The sequence below is a fragment of the Sciurus carolinensis genome, chromosome 5, assembly GCF_902686445.1.
Source record: "Sciurus carolinensis chromosome 5, mSciCar1.2, whole genome shotgun sequence".
Lineage (NCBI taxonomy): Eukaryota > Metazoa > Chordata > Mammalia > Rodentia > Sciuridae > Sciurus > Sciurus carolinensis.
This window is the reverse complement of record NC_062217.1, coordinates 145,237,925-145,261,713: the sequence shown is the minus strand read 5'-3', so window position 1 is coordinate 145,261,713 and position 23,789 is coordinate 145,237,925. Positions and strand designations below refer to the sequence as shown.

The 23,789-nt window shown below is 45.1% G+C and overlaps 1 protein-coding gene across 1 annotated transcript in view; it reads left to right on the top strand.

The window, feature by feature from the left end:
- Positions 1 to 23,789, top strand: part of Blnk (B cell linker) — a 71,526-nt gene that overhangs the window by 28,855 nt on the left and 18,882 nt on the right. The window contains exons 4-8 of the mRNA XM_047553958.1: positions 6,730 to 6,770; positions 9,172 to 9,328; positions 11,995 to 12,158; positions 18,480 to 18,561; positions 19,566 to 19,637. Of these exons, the coding sequence (XP_047409914.1) occupies positions 6,730 to 6,770; positions 9,172 to 9,328; positions 11,995 to 12,158; positions 18,480 to 18,561; positions 19,566 to 19,637 (516 nt within the window). The remainder of the gene's footprint in view (positions 1 to 6,729; positions 6,771 to 9,171; positions 9,329 to 11,994; positions 12,159 to 18,479; positions 18,562 to 19,565; positions 19,638 to 23,789) is intronic.

Genomic DNA, 23,789 nt, shown 5'->3' with positions numbered 1-23,789 from the left:
TATCTCAATCTTGCAGAGGAGGAAATTGCATCTAGAGACATTAAGAAACCTGCCAAAGTGACTACAGTCACTAAGGGGAAACCCCAACTCTGTCCCTTTCTACTGCTTCTTCCTTTGACCCAAGCTAAGAGGTTTACACTTTTCTGGAACATGTATTATTGTTCTGAAGGCATCAGGCCCTGACATTAAACCCAGGACTTGCTTCCCAGTTCCTGAGCCTTCACAGCTGAACTTGTTATGGGCCAGGCTATAGGGGCAATGACCAAACAGACTCCATTTTACCCTGTGACTCCATGCCATGTAAGAAATGCTTCTCCCCCGGGAAAACTCCACCTCTGCTATCCTGATCCTGCTTAGCACACCTTTCTTAGAAACACAAATGTTTCTGTTCTTCTTATACAATGTAAACTGTTCTCTTTTTGGTTCCCGTTTTTCTTGAACAATGTACCCTGTCAAAAATTTATTGTCTGGGCTGGAGATACAGCTCAGTTGGTAGAGTGCTTGCCTCCCAAGCATAAAATCCTGGGTTCAATCCCCAGCACCACCAAAAAAAAAAATTATTGTCTAGACATTAATAACCATTCTCTAACTTGTACTCTGCTGGGGTCGTTTTGACCCACTTCCCCTTCTGCTTATGATTCTAGATCTCATGATGTTTGTTTATGGTTTTGAATCATAGCAACAGCCACTTATGATTAATGTGGTTTTGGACTGTAAAGGTATACTCTAGCCCTTGGAGGGGACTGAGGAGTGTAGACTTGCAGTCCGCCCTTGTCCCAACAGCTAGGGGCCCACCGGCTAGTGAATAAAGATGGTTCCGTCTCCTGCTTTAATTGACTCTGTGACTTATTGCAATCTAGCCATAACAAAATGTCTCCTGCATCTTTGAAGTCTGAGATCAGGCTTGGAACAGAGGGCAGGGGACCCTTCTCCAGAGTTTTTGAGGGTCATTGAAGAAGTCCCCCCAGTCCCTCCATAAACCCCTATGAGGTCAGAACTGAACAGGGCCTCTTGTACCATTGGCCTCTGATCTCCAGGGGCTGTTGGGACATTTCAGGAGGTTCATCTTTTCCTCCTTCTCTTTCTACTGATCATTGTAGGGAGGGGATCACAGCAGTCAGAAGAAAAGGACTATTAGTATGTCCATTATGGAAAACAGTATGGAGGTTCCTCAAAATATTAAAAGTAGGAACTTGGGGTGTAGCTCAATGGCAGAGCATTTGTCTAGCATATGTGTGGCCCTGGATTCTATCTCCAGTATGAAAGAAAGAAAGAGAGAGAGAGAGAAACAGAGAGAGAGAGAGAGAACGAACTACCCTATGATCTAGCTTATCCCACTAATGTGTGTGTGTGTGTATGTGTAAATGAAATCAATATGTTGAAGAAACATCCATCCTATCATTTTTAATGCAGTGTTCATTATCCATAAGATCCAAGACACGGAAAAAACCTGAGTGTCCATCAACTACTGATGGATAAAGAAAATGTGGTACCTATGCACACAGTGGAATACTATTCAGCCATAAATAAATAATAAAGTCCTGTCGTTGCAGTGACACTGAGGGAACTGGAGATCATTGTGCTAGTTATTAGCCAGGCACAGAAAGACAAGTGCCCAGGCCTCATTCAGACATGGAATCTGGAAAAGCTGATTTCACAGCGGCTGAGAGTAGAATGGTGGTTTCCAGAGGCAGTGGGAGTAGGGAGGAGAGAGGTACAGGGAGGGCTTGACCAGTGGGTGCTCAGTCACAGTCAGATAAAAGCAAGCAGTTCTGGCCGTGGGGCTGCACAGTAGGGTGGCTACAAAGAGCAATCATGTACTGCACATTTCAAAAGGCTAGAAGAAAGGATATTGGTAGTTTTTATTACAAAGAGGTGGTAAATATTTGAGGAGATAGATATGTTTACCCTGATTTAAGTATTATACAATATATGCATGTATCAAAAATCACATTACCCTGTCAATATGTATTATTTTTATGTTTTATGTATCAGTTAAAAATAAATTTGAAGAAAATAAATGATAAATAAATAAATAAATTTAATTTAAATATAAAATAATAATTCATCCCAATCAAAAAATAAAATAAAGTAAGTGGGTTTTTTTTTTTGTTTTGTTATTGTTAAAAAGAAAACAAAAAGAAGGAAAAGGCAAAGACTCCAGGGTAAAGAAGGTATGGGGACTCTTGGGTAAATGCCCACCACAGACGCAAAAGAGACTCAGTCACCCTGGTCTACTAAAGAAGTGGACACAGCACTGCTTTTGCCCTGCCCTGGCGTCCTGCCTATGTCCTTGTTTATGCTCTAACCTGCCGCTACCTGCAAAGCAGACACGGAGAGCTCCCGAATTCAGGATGAGTCCTGCCACATTAGAACTTGTATTATTAAAGCTTAGAAGGTTCTCAAAGATCACCCAATCCACACTTCTCATTTTTGGGATAACCGGAGACCAGAGAGGCAAAGTAACCACCCAAAGTCACACAGTGAGATCACAACTGAGCCAGGACGGTAGGCCCCATTCCTGTACCCTATTCCTCTGCTGATGATCCCTTGAAGGATGAATAAACATGCAGACAAAGGGAGTTCCTAAGGTGTTAAGTACTTAGACTCAATGCACCTCTCCTAGTCAGCCTGGACGCTGGCCTGTCCTCTGCCCCATTCTAAATCACATTCCCCTCTCCTCTCGGGGTGGTGCTTGGTGGAATGGGCAAGCACTGCCTCCCCATAGTCTGTGTTTTTCTTTCTGTCCCTGCATCTGTCCCTGCATCTGTCCCCACACCACAGTCAGCTGCCTGCCTATTCACCTATGTGCCTGCCTTCCTTCCTTCCTTGGGCTTCCTGCATGCTACCACCAGCTCTGTAAGGGAAGAAATGAGCAGGGCCCAGTGGTCCAGAGCATGGCCTGCAGAGCGGGATCGAGGCCACAATGGAGGCCGGGACACCTCAGGCCTCTGCTCAGTCTAATGCATGATCGTGCTTTTGGTCTTCAGGTCTTTTATTTCCCTTACAAAAGCTGCTTTGGTGTGCAGACCTTGGACTTTGGGGTTGTTTAGGTCAGATGGGGATCCTGGCTTTGCCCTCTGAGCACTTTGTGAACTTGGAACAGTTTTACAACTTTCCTGAGCCTCTGATCCTAAATTTGGAGAAAGAATCCATCCTTTAGATTTTTCTGAGAATTGCAGAGAATGTAAATTAATGACAGTAACCGACATTCATTGAACCCTCGCTCTGTTAGATACTCTTCTGAGCACTTTATAATATTCTTTCATTTTCATTCCCTCAAAACTGCAAGAGAGAGAGACTATTAAAACAATGTCCTGATCAATGCTGAGGAAACTGAGGCCCAGATGTTAAGCAGCTTAGTCAAGACCATGCAGCTACCAAATGGCAGGATCAGGGCTCAGAGGTAGGCAGTCTGATCCCAGTGCCCAAGCTCAACCCCGTGTCTCGGCCTGGAGTAGTCATGGCATTCCCAGGTGGCTCCCAGTGCCTGATGCCTTCCCCATAGGTCAGGGTGAGCACGCCAGTCCCAATTGCCTGGGCCAGGCAGGAGGAGGAGTCCCTCCATTGTGCACCATGGGATTCTGCCATGACAAATGGAGCATAAGCCCATAAATCTAGAAAGGACAATAGGAAAGGCTTCACCTGACAAGGTGGCCTGACCAGGACATTCACTCCCTGGGTGGAGCTGGGCAAGTGCACACACACAATGAAACCTCTAGCACAGAGCAAACTGGAACTTAATCCTCCCAAACATTTTAGCCAATACACTAGAGGTTTTCTTGGATCCACTAGTCTGTGGTGGCCATACTGCATGATTGCTGCTGGGGCAAATTAGCATTGCTGGTGTTTGAGGACTTACTGAGACATTTGCAAAGTCCAAGGCAAAATAAAATTAAGAGTCATTATTTACCAGGTTTTGCTAAGCACTTTACATGTATTGTATTACTTGATTCTCACTAAAACATGAGGCAGGCCCTATTATTGTCCTTGCTTTACAGTGAGGAAATTGAATCTTGAAAGATATTAAAGGCTTGGTCCAAGGCCAAGCAGCTAGTACAGAGCAGAGTTGGGATTTGAACCCAAACAGCCTGGTTCTAAAACCACTTCCTGCATACTTCAGGAGGCTCCCTGACTCATCAGAGAGCCAGCCATGACTTTGGGTCTAGTACTGTGGAGCGTCACACTTTTCAGTCTGGGTGATTGACAGCAAGGTTGTGACTTTGCAAGCATAGTGCTACGAGTTGCCCTTGGACTAGATAGAAGTAGCTGGGTGGGTGGGATGCCATCAATAACCTCTACCTCAAAGCCCTTTTTTTCCTTTTCCTGCCTCCATTGCACTAAGATGTCTGGACTGGATCATTCTTGCTTTTCCTGCGTTTTATCTGAATGCTCAGTGGAGGGCTTGGCAGTTCAAGTGAGATTTCAGTGACAGGGACCAATACAGGTAGCCAGTTCATCCCCTGTATTCACTAATCAGGAGGTTTTTGCAACCTCTCTTAGGCCCAAACTTCTCAATGATAAAATAGAGACAATAATCACACATACCCAGTGTTATTGTCAGGATATACTCTTATAATACTTAGCCTAGCACCCAGCACATAAGAATCCATTATTATCATCCTGATTTTCATTTGGCTCACTGATTAGTTCACACTTTTTCCTACTAGTGCATGCAGTGCAAATGCAAAACACCATCCAAATACAAAGATAAGTTGAATAAGCCTTGCTTTTCAGTTCAGAGAGACACAACCTCATCGTAGCACAGTACAAAATGAAGTGCTTATGACGAGACACCAGCAGCATGCAAGAAGGCCCAGAGGAAAGGGCTAATGGTTATGTCAAGAGGTTCTGGGGAAGACTTTATGTGGGAGGAAGGATATGACTTTCCAAGGAGAAAGGACAATGGGCTGGGAAACAGCATGAGCAGAGCAGAGAGTAACTAAAAGTGCACAGTTGCAGGAACAAGCTGCCTGGTGCCACTGTAAGCAGGCATGGAAGGCTGCGGCAAGAGAAGTGGATGGAGGGACAGTGGGCCCAGCATTTGAATGTGTGGATGCAGAACCTTGATTTTATTCCATAGGGAGTCCCTGATGATCCTTGAGGAAAGGAGCAACACCATCCGAACTGTAGGACGAGTTAGAGACGAAAGAGCAGAGACAGAGCAACTAGTTAAGTGACAGGTGGTGAAGTAGACCCCGACTCACTGAGAAAAGTCTCAGCAAATCTGATTCAGGAAGGCGGGGCACTGGGTTTCATAAAGGCATTGTCTAAAGGCTTCTATTGAAATGTCGAAACAAAACATCTTGCCATCGTAAGTGCTGATCTTCGATCATCCCCAAACGTAAGGAATCAGAAACTTCTTTCCCCCACTCTCCTAGGTAACTATCTTGGGAAGAGGACTTATTCACCCATTCCTCTAATTTCCTGGAAAACCCAATGATCATTGTGCACTATAATTTGCTCCTGGTCAATTCAAAGAGCAATTCCTTAAGAATTATTTTCTGTTGATGTCAAATTTTGTCCCATATTTGGTTAGTGGACTCCTTCTTAGCACCCATCACGTTTTCCCCAGGAGGGGGCACTGTTGTTACCATTGCTTAAAAACATGGCCTCTCTCCAGAGCCCTCCTTCCTGACCCGTTTCACCTCTACAGTTCCTTTGCTGGTGTCTCCATGGAACCTACCTGGAACTGGGGTCAGTGGTCTGCTAGAGTGTGAAGTAGAAATAGCAAAAAAAGGTTCTGTAGAAGTTTTGGGGTATTCAGGGCCCATCTTCTGGGCCCTCGGGAATACTGGCTGCCCAGTGGGGTGAGAGGGGAGCTGGGATCCTCTGTGGGATAGTGGTTAGAGTCACTCTGCCATGTGGACTGTTATCTGGATCAGCAAAGTGAATCTCACTTATCCTCTATGGTCAGTTTTTGTGATGGGGTAGATGCTAAACTCAAAATGGGTTTTGGAGGTGAAATATCCAGAACTACCTTATTCTTCACACTTATAAGCTACTTAAGGCCCACATCAGATGTCACATCCATTTGTATGTCCCCTCCAGACCTTAGGACTTTGCCTGCAACATGGCATTGGGGTTCAGAGAAAGAGCTTTGAAGTCAATCAACAGGGTTCCGCTCCTGGCTCTACCATTTACTATCTGACCTTGCGCACATGAGTTATCTGTTCTAGGCCTCCGTTTCCTGACAAGTTTTTGAGAATGCTAAAAGAGTGCAAAGCTCTGATAATATTGTTTGGCACACAGTAAAGTACTGGATAATTATTTTTTTATAACAACAGTAACAACAAAATCAAACTTAGAATCAGGATGAGAATTAAGATCTGTCTCCCTGTCCAGGGCTCCTCCTGCTCCATGTTGATCCACATATGGACACAAAGAAAGCTTTAAAAGTCACATGGAATGGACTGCAGGTCTCTACTGAGTTACCCTAAGGCCCCAGAAGTATCCCTTGACAAAGACAGGCACAGGTCAGAAGCACCTTTGCTCTGTTCCAGTGGGACTCCTCTTGATGCTTTGAGAATCTATTTAAATATAAATAAATAAATAAATAAATAAATAAATAAATAAATAAATAGCTGACTGCAGTAACTATTTAAGGCTAAGAAAATGGCACCAGGAGACCCAAGGAAGTGAATGCAGGTGTGGGGAGCTTGTGGACAGGCTGGAGCTGGCCAGCTGAGGTTCATGCTTATACACTCTGTGTCCCTCATACCATTTCAGAGAGTCCTGCTGAGGAAGAGGAGCAGTGGTCAGATGACTTTGTAAGTATTTGCTCTGGGGTCTGGGGTACCAAGGCCTTGTGGGAGGTCTTTCAAATGACTTATTGCTGAATTATTCACTGGTGGTCAGCTGCACCTCACAGGGAGAGGGCAGGTCTGGAAAGGCCATCTGCAGACAAGGCAGAAGTAAGCTCAGGTAGGCTGACTTGACCCAGCACTCACTACATGTCAGGCTAAGAACTTTACCTCATTGAATGCTCACCTCAGCTCTAACGAGGTTTTCAGTGCTGTCACCAACACAACCAGGATAGATGTTAACGTTTTTAAGTATTTCCCTATTAGCTGGTAAATGCCTCTACCCTAAATTCCCTAGTGTTCCATCACCTCCTGACCCCTGTCCTGGAGCCCGAACACACTAACAACTAAAGACTTAATGCCTCCAGCAAAGTGCCTCCAGGACCAACTATGGAAAGTTTCAGTAACTTGCAGTTCCAAACTCAAACCCAGGCCCTCAGAGCTCACAACCAGACTCTTAACCGGTGAGGTGGCTACTGTGACCAGGAGGACATTATCAGAACTCTGGCAATCACAGAGTAAGAGAGAAGGACCAGGCCATGAAGACACTGGCAGGTGATGTGCCAGAATGAACTGTGGACCTCCCTAGGGTATTGCCACAATCACAAGAGCCCCTGCAGTCATGTATCTCTTAAGGTGGAATCTTGTGGGGACAAGATGTCCTAAAAACTTCCTCACAAAAATTATTCCTCGTGTACATGAAATCCATCAAGAATTCCACCCTGATCCAATCTGAGTTTCAGATATGAAGGGAATCCAAGAAGGCTCCACACACCTATGCACCCACTTCCCAGAGAAGAAAACTGAAGCCAAAAGAATTAAAATGACCTTCTCAATGTCACTCAGTAGCCAGTGGAATGAGAATCCAAGATGCAGATCTCCACTTAGGCACCAGAATCAAGGCTAAGCCCAGTTCTGGGCTGTGTATACCACCTGGAGCTTAGACAGCCTGAGGATACAACAGTTCCTCCTTTTTCAACCACAGAAAAAAAATAAAAATGAGGGGAAGAGGTGATTTCCCTGCCAGCCACTTGGGTTTGGAGTCCCTCCCGGAGCTCCACAGCTGCCGAGTCCCAGAAGTGCTGCAGCTGCGCCCCCTCCTGGCTGCATCACAGGGCCACATCTACAGTAAAGGAAAGAAGCCCAGTGGTCCACATCCAGAGGAGCGAGAAAATGGAATGACAAGAGCACACAGTGGGGGCACAGAAAACACCAAGTAAAATCAGCCTGGAGGGCTGGGGATATGGCTCAGTTGGCAGAGTGCTTGCCTGTCAAGCACAAAGCCCTGGGTTCAGTCCCCAGCACTGCAAAAAAAAAAAAAAAAAAAAAAATCAGCCTGGAGAGGAGGAACTGACTTGCCCCCAAGTCAAACAACCAAAATTAAGATACCAGCTGTAACAAAAATTGAGTAAACATTCACTCACCATTAGTTTTAGTTTAGTGGTCCGCCATTGCACATAGGATAAAATCCAGGCTTGTTCCTAAAGACTCCAAGTCTGCCTGAGGCATTCCTGTTATAAAATTGCAAGTGAAAGGAGACAGGCCAAAAAAGCAAGTTCCCCATCCATTCATTGGAAAGAAAGCCACATGTGGATCATACATGGTGACAGGCAGTAGGGAGGACAGTGGACGCAGAGGTCGGAAGACCTCTTATGTCCTGAATAAGACATTCCCTCCATATTAATGTATGCGTGAATGATACCTAGATAAGCTGTCTCTGGAAAACATTCACAACAAGCTATTCAGTGTGTCTAGGGAGAGAAGAGCCTGGAAAGACTTTACCTTCACTGTTTGAGCATCAGACCATGCTAGTGTATTTTAATGTGGATTTAAAATTTGTATTTTAAAAAAAATGAAAAGAAAGAGATTGGACTCTGAATGTATTTCAAGTTTAGACTCCCCTCTGCCCTAACTTACCAGCCCTGCTTCAAACAAAACAACCCACATCCCCTCAAAGACATCTGTGTTGTTTTCTGGGGCATTCCCTCACCTTCTCCTATTTCACCCACTTTTTCCTCAGCATCCATGATAAATAAAACCTATTGGTTATTCTATATATCAATTGGGTCCTTTTTCTGTCTTTTAAAAAATGTCTTTTATCTTCTGTTGTCAGTTTATAAACATAGTCTCAGTCACCCTTGGGGGTAAATAGCATGCTGCAGGGGCCAAGGTAACAAACTCTGGAGGGAGGAAGGTTTGGCTCAGACCCCACCTTTGCCTCTTGCTAGCTGGCCTTGCAAAGTCAGCCTCTCCCGGGCTTGGCTTCCCCATCACTACTTGGGGAACCACTTGACCGGCTAAGGTAGGAATTGTGCTGGTGACTATGGGACACAGGTAGGTGCACTGAGCGTGGTGTCTACATTTGCAGGACAGCGACTATGAAAATCCAGATGAACACTCAGACTCAGAGATGTACGTGATGCCTGCAGAGGAGAATGGGGATGATAGCTATGAGCCACCTCCAGTGGAGCAAGAAACGAGGACCATCCATCCTGCCCTGCCCTTCACCAGGGGCGAGTATGTAGGTGAGGTCACCCCCCTTCCCCATGTGCACACGTGCGTGCGTGCACACACACACACACACACACACACACACACACACACTCCAACGCCAGGTGCTCTGAGTGCCAGGTCCACAGGGAGGGAGGTGGACAAACCAGCTGCTGCCCAAGGGCCCTTTACCCTGTCTACCCTTGGGGCTCACTCCTCCAAGCAGGAAATCTGAGTGCTCACAGATGCAGTCCAAGTGGTAATTTTCCCATTCCAAGTGAAAGGGTATCTGTCCTAAATCAGGAATACTGAAAACAACCAAAAACGAATTAATTAATTAATTAAGCACACTCTGATGTTGCCCCCTCCTGCCCCTCTCTGTCCCTGAGATTAGTACCTGCTTCTCTTAGGGCTTCCTGCACACAAGGTTCTGGAATATTGCTTAAGAAGCCCATATAGAACTACAATGACCTTCAAGGATCCCAGTGTCTTCTAAACACCTCCTACCCCCACCCCAGTAGTCGCTGCCCACTGCCCACATGGAGTCTAGACTTTTACCCTGGGCAGCGGAGTAGGGGAAGCCTACCAGGCCTGGAATTAGCCTCACAGGTCAAATGGACACAGCTTAGGTCTGACCTTGAGGGCCAAATATTCCTTTTATTGTCCATCCAGAAAACATTTATGTTCCAGTCTTAGCAGGAGACTGAGTTCACCAAAGTGAGGCCAGCCTCACAAAGTGTGTCCTTGACAGTGGCAGTGCTCCCACTTGTACCAAGTGTTCCCTCAGGGAAAGGGCTCCTGTCCTTTCTCATTGTTGTTAACTGCTTACAGACTACAGCTGCTCCTGGCTTTGTTTCACGATTAGTCCATTGAGCACCTACTATGTGCCAGAACTCTGCTAAGCACTCAGCATTCAGCAGAGACTGGACAACATACTCCCCAGACTTTTTATACTTCCCAGTTTAGTGCTTTGCAGTTGTGACCTAATTAAACCTCTCCAAACCTTGAGAAAGAGGAATTCATCTCTGCTTTAAAAAGGAAGGAGTTGGAACCAGCCTGTCATCCCAGCAACTCAGGAGGCTGAGGCAGGAGGATGGCAAGTTCAAGTTAGGAATAGCCCTGTTTCAATATTAAAAGGGCTAAGGATGCAGCTCAGGGGTAGACTGTCCCTGGGCTCCATTTCTAATCTGGGGTGCTGGTAGGGGAGGAGGAAGGAGGAATGGCTTGGAAGGATGAACTAACTGGGCTGAGGTTCTACGTGAACTTGGCCTCTCAGTGTTCAAGGTTCATGTGCTCCCCACCGTGCTCCAGACACTGCCCACTGGATTTGGTAAATGATCTTGTTCAGTCTTTGTAATAGCCCTGAAAGGGAGGAGTTTTGATAGGCACATTTTGCAGACCAGGAAACCATAATTCAAGGTGGCTAGGGGGTTCATTCAAGGGCATGGGCTTCTAAGCCTGTCTTCTACACTTTGCTACCTTGGGTGGACTTGGATATTGCATTAAGAAATTTGAGTTCTTAATAGGCACAGCAGAGTGGATGCCCAAGTACCCAAGCACAGTAAATGTGAAGTTAACCACATGCCTTCAACAGGAAGAAGCAAGGGCTGAGGGCAGGAGCAGGCATGGGGGAAGGGCATAGAGTGGGGGGCACTTTGCAAGGGCAGCTGCACCAAGCTCAGGGGACTGTAAAAGGAGGAAGCAGCAGGAAGCCAGTGATGCAGGGTGGGCCACCGTAAGCAACTGTGCTGTCCCCAAGATAGGAAATGCACCAGGTTGTTCCTGTGCTGAGAGTTTCCTAAAATGTATCAGTCCAAATCAAAACTTGGCTCACAGCATTGGCTGGGTAGACTCGTGGTTCCTGAGCCCTTGTAACTGGCACGGTAATGTTAGCTCTGTTGATTAGGCAGGTGCACCCCATCCGCTACTTTCATTGCCGTCTTTCTCATTCCTACGATAACTCTCTGAAGTGGGTATCATGATCTTCTGTTTTAAAATGAGGAAGTGAGGCCCAGAGAGGTTGAATAACCAGCCCAACAGTGGTGGGTGGTGAGTGGCAGAGATGAGGGCAGAACCCAGACCCAATCATCTTCAGAGCTGGAACCTTAACCTGCTGAGAAAAGATGGCCCTGGAGCAAGGGAGCCATGAGGGTTCTCTATGAATTGAGGGAAGTCACTGAGGGAAGGAACACATGAGTGAGTGGACCCACATGAGTGGTGGCCACTCTGGGTGTACCTTAGAATAACCTGGGGAACTTTTTAAAAGAAGTTCAGACATAATAGGTCTGGGGTGGGGCCTAGGCCTCAGCATTTTTTAAGCTCCCCAGTGGGTTCTGATACTTAAACAGGATTGAGAATTACACCCTCTTACTCACACACACCCTCCCTGTTCGGCTTCAGTCCACTGTGCTTGACAGTCTTGGTGGCTCTCCTGGGCCTGTGGGCTTCCATTGCTCCCCAGGGAGGATGTTTTCCATGAGGATGTTCTTCTGGGGTTTATCGTGCAAGTCACAGACAGCTGGAACTGTTTGCTTTCGCATTTCAGTTTGCTCCTATAAGGGCTGCCCCATTGATCATTGTTAGCTACATAGATGCCAGTTGCTACATATTTTCTAGATTTTCATGGCGTCCATCCAAGGAATGACCCAGAACCTCTTTTGTATTGTGTTTTGTTTTTTGTTTGTTTGTTTGTTTGTTCAAGACAATCGGTCGAGCCAGAGGCAGTCTCCACCCTTCAGCAAGACACTGCCCAGTAAGCCCAGCTGGCCTTCAGCAAAAGCAAGACTGGTCTCCACTCTGCCGGCCCCAACCTCTCTGCAGAAGCCTCAGATCCCACCCAAACCTAGAGACCTCCTTGAGGATGAGGTACAGTAAATCTGCCCAGAATCTCCCCAGGATACAGCAGGGAAGAGAAGTGGCCAGGACAGCCTGGTCTGTGGTGGTTTTCTCTAATAATCTCACGTAGGATCTCACGTTAAGGCTCTTGATTTTCTGGAGATGTATCGTACCATGCCCTTCCTGTTGACCCTCTTTTCCTTTGCCTTGGTTTCCTGTGAATTTTCTCCTTCTTCCATAAGATATTCTTTCCCTATCTTTATTCTCTTTTTCTCTGCCCTGTCCCTGACTTGCTTTCTTTCCTCCACCCTCTTTTCTCTCTGTGCTTCCACTTTCCTCTTCCCAGATGCAGAGGGATAACATGGGACATATTATGGAGACTCCCACACTAGAGTCATATTATAGGGACTCCAGTGTAGGGAGACTCTGCACAACCTACAGAGGGGCTGACCCCCACTCCCCTTTGATAGCTCTTGCCTCTCCCTCCCCTTTCCCAACCACCCCAGGTATCCAGAGTCCCCCTTGGGGTTATCTCATCAATCTCCCCTCTGTCAGCACCTTTTTTGAGTCTTACTCCCTGTGGAATTGCTGCCTTTGAAAATAAATAAATGAAATCATCCAGACCAGTGTAGTAATGGCTTCTAATGCCATGACTGGGTCGTGACTCCCAGAGGCACTTGCATTTTCCATAAGGATAAAGACAAGCCCTCAGGAATAGCCATTAAGACAGCCCTACAAGTGTGCCAGTCTGAGAAGCAAAAAACCTTAGAGGCAGCTCTTCACCATCCCCAGACACAATTTTATCACCACTTCTCTAGGAAACAACTTGTTTCTAAACACCCTGACGATACAAGCTCTGGCTTGTGTACTTGATGAAATGACCTTCATTTCCACCTGGATGTGACTTGTAGCCCAGAAGAGATAGACAACAGAAAGTGTGAAATCAAAATAGAGGCAGCATGTAGTCCCAAATTCCTGCCTTGACCCTTCCTGCTGTACGACTCTGGACAAGTCAGATGACCACTCTGAGTCTGGTTATTTCGAAGATTCATAAGAGGCATAGACACAGTACTAAATACAGAACTTGACACAGAGAAGACTTTAATATGTGCTGGATTCCTTTCTACCATATTCTAGATTCTTTATAAAATTCAGTTCTCTAGTTTCTCCTGAAGAACAAAGACTTGGTGGTAGCCAGCAGTGGCCTCAGAACCACTGGGCCTCCTGGTAACCTTCTAGCTCAGCTGCGAATCCCTGCCCCCTTTCCCATTTGCCAAAGTCCCCACTGCTCCTACAGCGCATGGGCACACGCCCCCCACACACATGCTTCCCATCCCTGTCCGTGCCTGCCCCTGTGCTTTCCATCTATGATCCTTGCTCTAGGGACAATGGAAAACAGAAAGTCAGCAGACTTGTGGGGGAGAAAGTGTGGTTGTCAGTCCTCTGTCTGTTGGTCTGAGAGGTGATGCTAGCCTTTCCAGTGGGAATAGGGTGGCAGGGTGGAGCTCAGCAGGGCAGAAGAAGGGGAGACCAGCTGTTGGAGTCTCACTGTGAATAACGGTAGCATTTGGCAATGCATATGAAGGTGTGAATTCAGACCCAGGATGCAAATGGATACTGAGGACCATGTGAGACTCTCCATCTCTGAATAACTGAGAGTGGAGCCCTGAGAGGAGAGAAGAGAGGAGGAAGGAGCATTTTGGGATGGGAAGATAGAGAGTCAAGATAAGAAAAAGGTGGGGGAGGGCAGAGAGCAGAGGCCAATGAAAGGAATAAAGGCATAGCTCAGTGGCAGAGTGCTTGCCTAGTGTGCACAAGGCCCTGAGTTCAGTCTCCAGCATTGCAAATAAAGTAGCTTATGATTTCGATGTGGCTAGTAAGGTCTACCTAGCCCTGCCCGAGGTTCAGAGAAGGTGGGGAGGAGGGGTGGCCGAACTACTAGATGGGAAGAGAAGAAGTCAAGTACAAGCACATCTGAAAACATTGATTTCAGAGGAAGGGGCATCTCTGCTGTCACGATGAGAGTGCCAACACCTAAAGAGAGCTGTCTCAGCTGGTTGCTGAGATGTTATATGTTATCTCAGTAAAGCCTCATCACCACCCTGTGCAGTGTGTGCTGTTACCATCTTCATTTTACTGATGAGGAACCATGGTGCAAGGGGTTGAGAATTTTTATCCAAGTTTATAGACGTAGATGGTAGAGCTGGCATTTGAATCCAGATAGTGAGATGCTGGAGCTGGGGTGTTGAACAGCTACCCGGTACATGCTCTACAGCATCCACCGAGGACAGACTGGCCCTCGTTCAACACAGATGTGCCAAGCACTGTGTGGGTTCCAGAGCTTCAGTGATGCCCAAAACAGACCAAGTGCCTGTCTTTACAGGGCTTCATACTTGTGGTCTTTGACCCTTGGACTTCCCTCAAGTCCCTCATCTTTAAAATCAGGATAAATATACCTAACTTGGTAGATATTGCTGTAAAAATCACTAAAATAATGTTAGTAAAGCTATGAAAAGCCCACAAAGAATCTTGTATGAGCATGTAATAGCTAATTAGAACAATCTTTGATAAATAAACAGGGTCCGGGGCAATGGCAATGTGAAAATAGGATGAATTTATGGCACTTCCCATTCTCCAGTCTCTAGTGTGGGGGAAGACAGACAGGAAAAATGGTATTTTAATGGCGAAACATCTGAACATTGTAGTTGATCTAAGACAATTTACTTATATTTTTGAATCATGCTATTATAATAAATAAAACATTGCTAATAAACATAGGTCACAAAAAGAAAACAATCAATGGGCTGGGGATTTATCTCAGTGGTAGAGTATTTACCTAGCATGTGCAAAGCCCTGGGTTCAATCCCTAGTACCAGGGGAGAAAAAGAACAATCACTGGTATCAATACAACCAAGCAGTTGTGATTTGTTCATGGGATAATGGGGTTTATATTTAAACAGTTCAGCAATGCCAGGGTGACCTTCTTAGGATATAAATTGCAATGGTTCTTGATCATTTACTTATTTTGTCAGGTAATAATCTTAAAGCATTTAATGGCAATTCTGAAAATACATATTATGATTCCCTGACTGTAAACTCTGTAAAAGGCAAAGCCAAGCCGGCAAATAGAACTTGTTGGAATTAAAGCATTTTTTTTTCTTTATTGCTCTTTTGGAATAAAAATGTCTTGATTCCAGAAATATCATTATTCTAAATAGCTCAAATTCTAGACATTACAGATAAAACAGCTTCTACTGTAATCAAGTACTGCAGACAAAACAAGTATAAATTGAGAATTCAGAGGAAAGAATCAATTCTAAAGCATGAAGTCAGGCGAGGAAGCTTTGGGTAGGGTGCTGTGCTTCTGGCTTCCCTATAACCATCAGGTATTGCTGCCAGGTACCAATGCCAATGTTCTGTGTTCGGATATAAGAAACTTGAGGGTTTTGTTGACTACAGGCTTAAGAGTAAGGACATGTTTCCTGGGGATTCAGCCTCTTCTGTCACAGGAACTAGTCACTTCAAGAAAAACTAGACTCTGGCAATGTCACCCAAATTGCCAGCTAATCTAGAGAGGTGGACCCACCGGGCCAAAAGGGTCCTGCAAAGATACTGTAGCCTCTCAATTTCCCCACTATTCAATGCTGCTAAATCAGCTTATCTCAGCCTTGGCTCTTAGACTAGCCAATTTCAATTTAATTCAATGAGCCTCCTGACCGTGCAGGTACTAGGAATACAAACACAGCTAAGAGAACCTGTTCTTTAAGAGTTCACAGTCTGACACGGTGAGTCCAGCAACAGAGCAGAGATACAAGAGCTCCCCTCTGATTGGCAGATCTAAAAGACTTCTACTGTTTCAGGAAAGTACACCCCTCCCCCAGACCTGGTCATACGACTAGACGGGAGCCCAGCACAATTTCCTCCCAGGACTGTCCAACTCCAAAGCCTCACTCCCTCAGCCAAATCGTCTCTAAAGATGACTGTAGAGGTGATGTGTGAATAGAACTACCTGAGACCTTTTGGCCAGGTTTGGAAGTGAAGAAAGAGATGAGAAATAGCAATCAAATGGGGAAAAAAGGATAAAAATATAACAGAAAGAGAAGGAGGAAGACACAAGGTACTACCATGTCATGGATCAGAGTATGGGTCCTGAATTCTTGCACAGGCTGGGTTCAAATCCCTGATGGACCACTTTTTAACTTTTTTTTTTTTAGGCCTTGAACAGGCTACCTCATTATTCTATGCCTCAATTTCTTCATCTTGAAATGGAGTCAATGACGGTACTTACCTTATTGGGTGTTAGAAAGATTAAATGAGACAATATGTGCAAAATACTTAGAAAAGCACCTGGCAATAAATATTTGTTTTTTGTTTCTCTTAGTACCATCCTTGATTACCCACCAGGACAGATTGTACAAACCACTTTTAAGATCTTATTACCTCATTTTTATCTTATCAGTATAAAGTAATTCCCTCCCTACATCTATGGTCAATTGATTATTGACAAGGTGCCAAGACAATTCAATGGAGAAAGTGACAAACAAATAGTGCTTGAAAAACTATATAACCACGTTCAAAAAAATGAAGTGGTATTAGACATTATCTAATACCATATATAAAATTAAGTAAAGATGGGTCATTAACCTAAATGTAAGAGCTAAAACTATGAAATTCTTAGAAGAAGGCCTAGGAAAAAAATCTTTATGGCCTTGGGTTTGGCTATGGTCTTTTAGATATGACACCAAAAAAGCACAAGCAACAAAAGAAAAAAATAGATAAAATGGACTTTACAATTTAAAACTTCATGCCACAAATGATACCATCAAGAAAACAAGAAAACAATTTACAGAATAGGAGAAAAATTTTGCAAATCTTATATCTGATAAAGGACTTGTATGTAGAACATATAAGGAACTCTTCTAAACTCAACAATAAAAAGATAACCCAACTAAAACTGGGCAGGGATTTGAATAAACATTTCTCCAAAGATACAAATGAGCATGTGAAAAGATGCTCACCATCACTGGTCACCAAAGAAATGCAAATCAAAACTACAAGAGACACTACTTCACACCCTTGAGGATGCCTATACTCAAAAAGACACACAATAACAAGTATTGGCAAATATATGGAGAAATTAGAACCATCACACAAAGCTGGTGGGAGTGGAACATGGGGCAGCCACTTTGGAAAACATTTGGCAGTCCCTCACACTGTCAAACACAGAGCTACCATGTGACCCAGTAATTTCACTCCTAGGAGGTGAATTCCTAAGAGAAATGAATGTCTGCCCAAAAATGTGTACACAAATGTGTATAGCAGCAGTACTCATAACAACCCCAAAGTATAAACAACCAAATGCCCATTAACTGATAAACAAAATATGGTATATCCATATAATAGAATATTATTTGTCCATAAAAAGGAATGATATAATAATACACGAAAAAATCTTGAAAACATTGCGTAAGTAAAAGAAGTCACAAAAGACTACACAATGTATGCTTTCCTTTATATGCAGTGTTCAGAATGAGTAAATCTGTACCATCAGAAACTAGACTTGTGGCCGGGTATGGTGGTGCATGCCTGTAATCCCAGCAGTTTGGGTGGCTGAGGCAGGAGGATCACGAGTTCAAAGCCAGCCTCAGTAAAAGTGAGTGCTAAGCAACTCAGTGAGACCCTGTCTCTAAATAAAATGCAAAATAGGGCTGGGGATGTGTCTCAGTGATCAAGTGCCCCTGAGTTGAATCCCCAGTACCCCTCACCCCAAAAAAGAAAGTAGACTTGAGGTTGTCGAGGTCAGGGGAGTGGGTGACTGGGGGAGGTTTTTTAGAGAGTGATAGAAATGTTCTAAAATTAGATGGTGGTGATGATGGCACAACTCTGTGAACACAACCAACCCTTCACATCCAGACTCAACCCGCTGTGGAGAGAGAATAATTTTTACAAAATTGTGCCTGTGTTGAACACGTATGAAACTTTTTTTTCTTGTCATTATTCCCTGACAACTATTTACACAGCATTATATCACATTAGGTATTTTAAGTAATATAGAGATTTTTAAAAATCTATAAGAGGATATGCATTGATTATATGTAAACACTATCTGTTTTATATAGGGAATTTTGGTATCCATGGAGGGAGAGGGCTCTGGAATTAATCCCTGCAGATACCAAGGGATGGCCATATATCAAAGTGCACTAAGTAGCCAACTTTACATAGTGCAGTCTTATGTCATGTGAATTATAAATAAAGTTTTGTTTTAAAAATTCCTCCTTCCCTCCCATACAGTCAACTATAGTCAACTATGACTATACAGATTCGTCTCATTAATTTCTACATTTCTTTTAGGCTGATTATGTGGTCCCTGTGGAAGACAATGATGAAAACTATATTCATCCAACAGAAGGCAGATCACCTCCATCTGAAAAAGGTAAGAGCTTGCAGTTTCCAGCACCTGACAACTTCTAGAAGTCCTTCAGGACACTCAGGACTCTTCAGTAGCAAGCACTAAGGGCTCAGACATGGCAATGCCCGGCTCAGACATGGCAATGCATGTGCCTTCTTTGGCTGGTGGAGCAGAGAGATCAGTGAGCAACTCATCTGTGGGGTCTTCCCCCTCCTCCTTCTTTCCACTTTCCTCTCCCACGATTTAGTATTTCCATCCCACGTTCCAAAAGCACTGGGTTGTTACTTCAGCTGCCCTTGTGCAGAATGAATTTTTCTTAAAATCAAGTGGAGTCACAAGGCACCATGTTGTCTCATAAATAGTGCACTGGGAACAACTTCTATGGAGGACTGATGGGGAGAAAGAGTGAACTGTGTTCTGCACCCCGATTCTTGAAAGGTACTCTTATCTCAGGCCTATGAGAAACATTTCATTTATAAATCCTTCACAGTGTAACAGATGCCCTCACAAACAAGTTACCGAAAAAAAGCCAGTGCCATACTCTCAGGTTGGGCAGCAAAACAGGGCACGTTTATTCTGAATTAGTCTCTTTGGAGAATATAATCCCATGCAATTGCCTCTTCGGGTAACGCTACTCATCTAATAAGCAAGGTAGTGATACTCAGTTTTCACTATAACAACCCTTTCCTGTACTCCTTAGGTGGAACACACTTCTAATACAAAACTAAAACAAAACCCATTCATCTCCTAGAACTTTGGTTTGGCCAATGATATTCCCTGTATTCATTTTAACAAAATTCCTATCATAAAATAATATGATCTATCCTTTAATCATTAATATATTCATTCCAGAGATTTCTTCTGAGGTGGTTTCTTTGAATGGTTTGTGTGTTTAATAAGGGTGTCTCTTATTCTTTGTAAATTCTGTGATCTGATTCATTAGGACTCATTAGTTTTCCCTATGTGGTAATTTTCCCCAGAGGAATGTATCTGTCATCATTATCTCTATATATTTTTGTGTGTTTAAGCTCCTATGGTGAATAGATCAACCAAGCCGAATAGCTCCTCCAAGCTGGCCTCTCTTCCAGCAACAGCTTCAGGTACGGTATCAAATGATTTGGTTTGGTTTTGAATTTTTCCAAATGAGATCTATAGCTCAGATCCAACGTGAAGAAATTATCACTCATATTTCCAAATTTCTTAGTAGATAGGAACAGAAGGTCTATCCTCATCCACTGCCTGGTGGTCCCTGTGTGGAAAGGACCCCCACCCCAGGCCCTTTGGCCTCTGCTAGACAAGTCCTGGTCTTCATTCCACTCAGCCACGGAGCACTTGGCTGGCTCCTCTCCTGTCCCAGCCCCTGATTGAGGATTTCCCCAGGGTTCAGCCTCAGCTCCTCACTGTGGTAGTTAAAAGCAGGGGGTTCAAGTCAAAGCGACCCGGGTTGGAATCCTGGCACTCTCGGTTGCCAGTTGTACCATCTTGGGCTTGTGCTGCCACCCCCAGCATCAGAGTTTGTCATCTCTAAGTGGAGACGACAACCCGACCCTTGACAGGAGCATTCTAAAACTGTGACAGGGACTCTCAATGCAGTGCCTGGCACACAGCTGGTGCTCAGGAAGGAAGGACCTTTCACATCTTCAGGTTCGCCCACTCTTCTGGCATTGCTTCTTCTGTCTATACGGGTAACTCCCTGGTGTCCAACCCCAGCCTGACTTGCCTTCTGAAGGTCATGGCGTCCCAGCGCTGCAAGCTCAGTATCACCATCACTGAGCTCGAAGCTCATCATTGGGCTCGGCTCCCGGCATCCTGGTTCCTACAGGCTACACATTTCAGAGTTCCTGAGTTCTTTCCAGAGCCAGCTGTCTCTTCCTCCCAGATGTGCTCTTCATTTTAGCAGCCATCACCCTAGGCGGGGCTTTCTTCACTTTATCACCTCTTACCTTCTGTTCTGCCGCAGTCCCTGAGCCACACCCCTGCTTCTCGGCTCTCTCCTCAGCAATGAGAACCAGCTTCTGAACTCCTCCAGATGTTGTCAGCTCATCCCATTATGTCACCCCTACCCGAACCATGGACGTCCAGAAGTTCCTGGTTGTCTCCTGTAGGTTTTGGCAGCCCTGAAACCTGTAGATACTGAGTGGTACTCATAACCCCCAAGGCCAGAGATACTGAGTGACACCTGCAGCCCCTGTACCCTGTTACCAAGAGAGAGGTGTGGGACTCCCACTCATGCACTCCCAGGGTGGTGCTCTCTGTCCCTTTCCCTCCCTCCCTTTCTCTCTCTCTGTCTCTCTGTCTCTCTGTCTTTGTCTCTCTCTCTCCCTCTCCCCTCTCCTACACACACACACACACACACACACACACACCCTGTCCCAGAGTTGAACTCAAGGGATTGGAAGTTAGGCTCTGCTTCCATTGATAGGATCCTTGAGAGAAAGTGAAGGGAAAAATCATCTCTTAGACTCTTTCCTTGTGAAATTGTTCACCTTTCTCACAAGTTCTAGTTCTACTTACCCTCTCCCTCGGAACCCACAGCCTCTTTGTATTTGGGGATGGGAAGTCAGCGTCAGAGCCCTGTATGTCAGAGCTCATCGTATGTTCTGGGAGCAAGGTCAGTTCACCACTGCCCCCCCCACACCCTGTCCCATAATGTCATGGTGAGGCTACTATAGTCCCAGCTGAATGGAGACCCGAGTCACTGAGTCAGGATGAGAGCTGCTACCACCGGGACAGGAAAACTAGCTGAAACAAGTGAATGAAGACCTAAATCCTCTTCAGAAAACCAGTTTATTAATCTCAGTTCTGCTCCCTTATAAGGACTTTTCCCTAAAACACAACCTGTACTCTGATCAGCCTGTATTTCACGGATTCTGCTTTTTGGTCTTGATGTAGGTTTTTAGGTTTAAGGCACCGAATCTTGTTCATTTTCAAGACCCAGTGCGAGGCCTCCAGCTCTGGGTTTCTGTGGCGCTCAGAGAGCTCTCCTTTACCAAAGGTCTCCCCACGTACCCTTGGCCCTCACCTCTTCCCTGATCACTCCGTGTCTCAGTGCAATCTCCCAAGTATACTGCAGACTCCTGCGGGCTCCTCGAAGACCTTGCCACCGATGGCATTTGTCCAGGAGGCCTTTCCTGACCCCACATGGGGGGATCCCAGGCTGTGCTCTCCTGGGGTGCCCCGTATGCGCCTTTATCCCGTGACCCCTGGTGAGATTCTTATCTTTCCTCTTAGACTATCACTTCCACGTCCCAGCTGGCTCAGGACCTAATTCAAAGGAGGCACCAGAGTAGTTACGTGTGTCAGTTGGTTAAAAGGGTGAATCCCTAAACACTGGCTGTATTTGAAGAATCACATGGCACCGTCAGAGGGCCTTAAGCCTTTGGATTTATCACTCACAAGTTTGATATGAACCCAGTAGAGCTGTATTTTAATACCAGAGGCATCAGATGAAGAAACCAAACCTAAACAAGAAAATAATGTCCTGGTTATGGGATTGTTACATGCAGATGGGCGGGAAGACGCAGGCCCGAGGCAGTGAGGTGACATTTACCACATTGGTAAATGTCACTTTTGGCTCTGTGATAACCAGTAAGGTGCTTGCTGAGGAAGGCATAGAAAATTAGGCGTGTCGATAGGCTCTGCCCTCCCGTTGGCGTTGCCTCCTGAGAAGCGCAGAGACATGGACTCAGCCCAGACTCCAGGCCAGAGAGTTCCGATCCTGGCTCTGCCATTTACTAGGACCTTGTGCAAGTGAAGTAATCTCTGTGTCTTAATTTCTTACGCTGAAAAACGGGGGAATGGCACCTATGCCTAGGATACTGTGAATATTAAAGAGGTCAATACATAAGGATGGCACCATAAAATGAAGGGTCCCTGTTGTTATTACAGTCACTGTGCAGGACTCCTTGTTTAACCTGCCTTGGTTCGGGACCCTTCTGGTGGAGCATCCTGTGTACCTCTCCAGGAACAATGCTGTTTCTTCCTTTGGATATAATGTTAAACCCTAAATCAGGGCTTCCCGGCCTTGTCACTATTAACATTTGGGTCAGACAATTCTTTGTTGTGTGACTGCACTCGGAGGATGTTTGGCAGCCGCCCTGGCCTCTTCCCACTAGAAGCCAGAAACATCTACTGCATTTCCACATTTTTCCTTGAAGCATCCTGACCAAGAATTCAGCTCTCCCAGAAAGCAAGGGTCCTAGAAGTAAGGAGAAGATATCAAGTGAGCTGGGTCTGGTTCAGTTCCAGAGCAGCAGGAAAACCCTGATCCATGAGATAGTCAGTTTCTATCTTCCCTGGGCATCCAGAAAATTACCCCCACCCCATTTCCTTCATCTTTCCCCTCCTAAGGGAGAAGCATCAAGTGAATCTGACTTGCTAAATCACACCCTGTGAAGGGGTTGGCTGGAGAGCAAAGTGCCTGCCAAGGTTTAGGCTCGAATGGCCTTGGTTTAAACCCCAGCCCTGCCACCCACTCTCTCTGAGCCTCTGTTTGCTATACGTGATGTGACATGAGACTTGGAGGTGACACATTCACAGTACCTGTTACTCGCCGGCACCCTAGAGATACTGTGATGTTGATCACAAGACACTAAAACAAAATCAATAATAATCATGTTTATCAAGATCCTTCATGAGCTATCATTTACGTATCATAAAACTCACCCATCTTACGTATATAACTCAATGATTTTTGCAAACCATTACATTTATAGTAATACATTATGTAACTAACAACATAGTTCAGTTTTAGAAATTTTCCATGCCCACCCCACCCCAAAAGATCCCTTATATCCATTTATAGTCACTTACTGCTGTTCCTGCCCCCAGCTCCAGGCAACCACTGGTCTGCTTTCTGTTGCTATAGATTTGCTTTTTCTAGACATTTTGTATAGATAGAATCACACAATATGTAGTCTTTTGCATTGAGCTCCTTTACCTTACCATAATGTTTTTGACCCTCAGAAACTTTTAATCTCTTCCCAGTGTATTACTTCATATTTGGTCAATTCTTTAAAATTCGAAGTTCCCCTATTATCTTACCACAATAACTCTGAGTTAGATAAGGTAGATAGTGGTGCCCCCATTTCAGAGAAGGCATCACTGAGGCATGGTGACTTGCAAGAGGCACCGAGCCTGTTTAGTGACAAGGAAATAACTGGAACCCTGTCTTCCTGATTCAAGACCACTGGTTTTCTGCCAGCACTTGTCCTCCACCACAGAGAAGAGCCAGGGGCCCTCCTTCTCCTCTG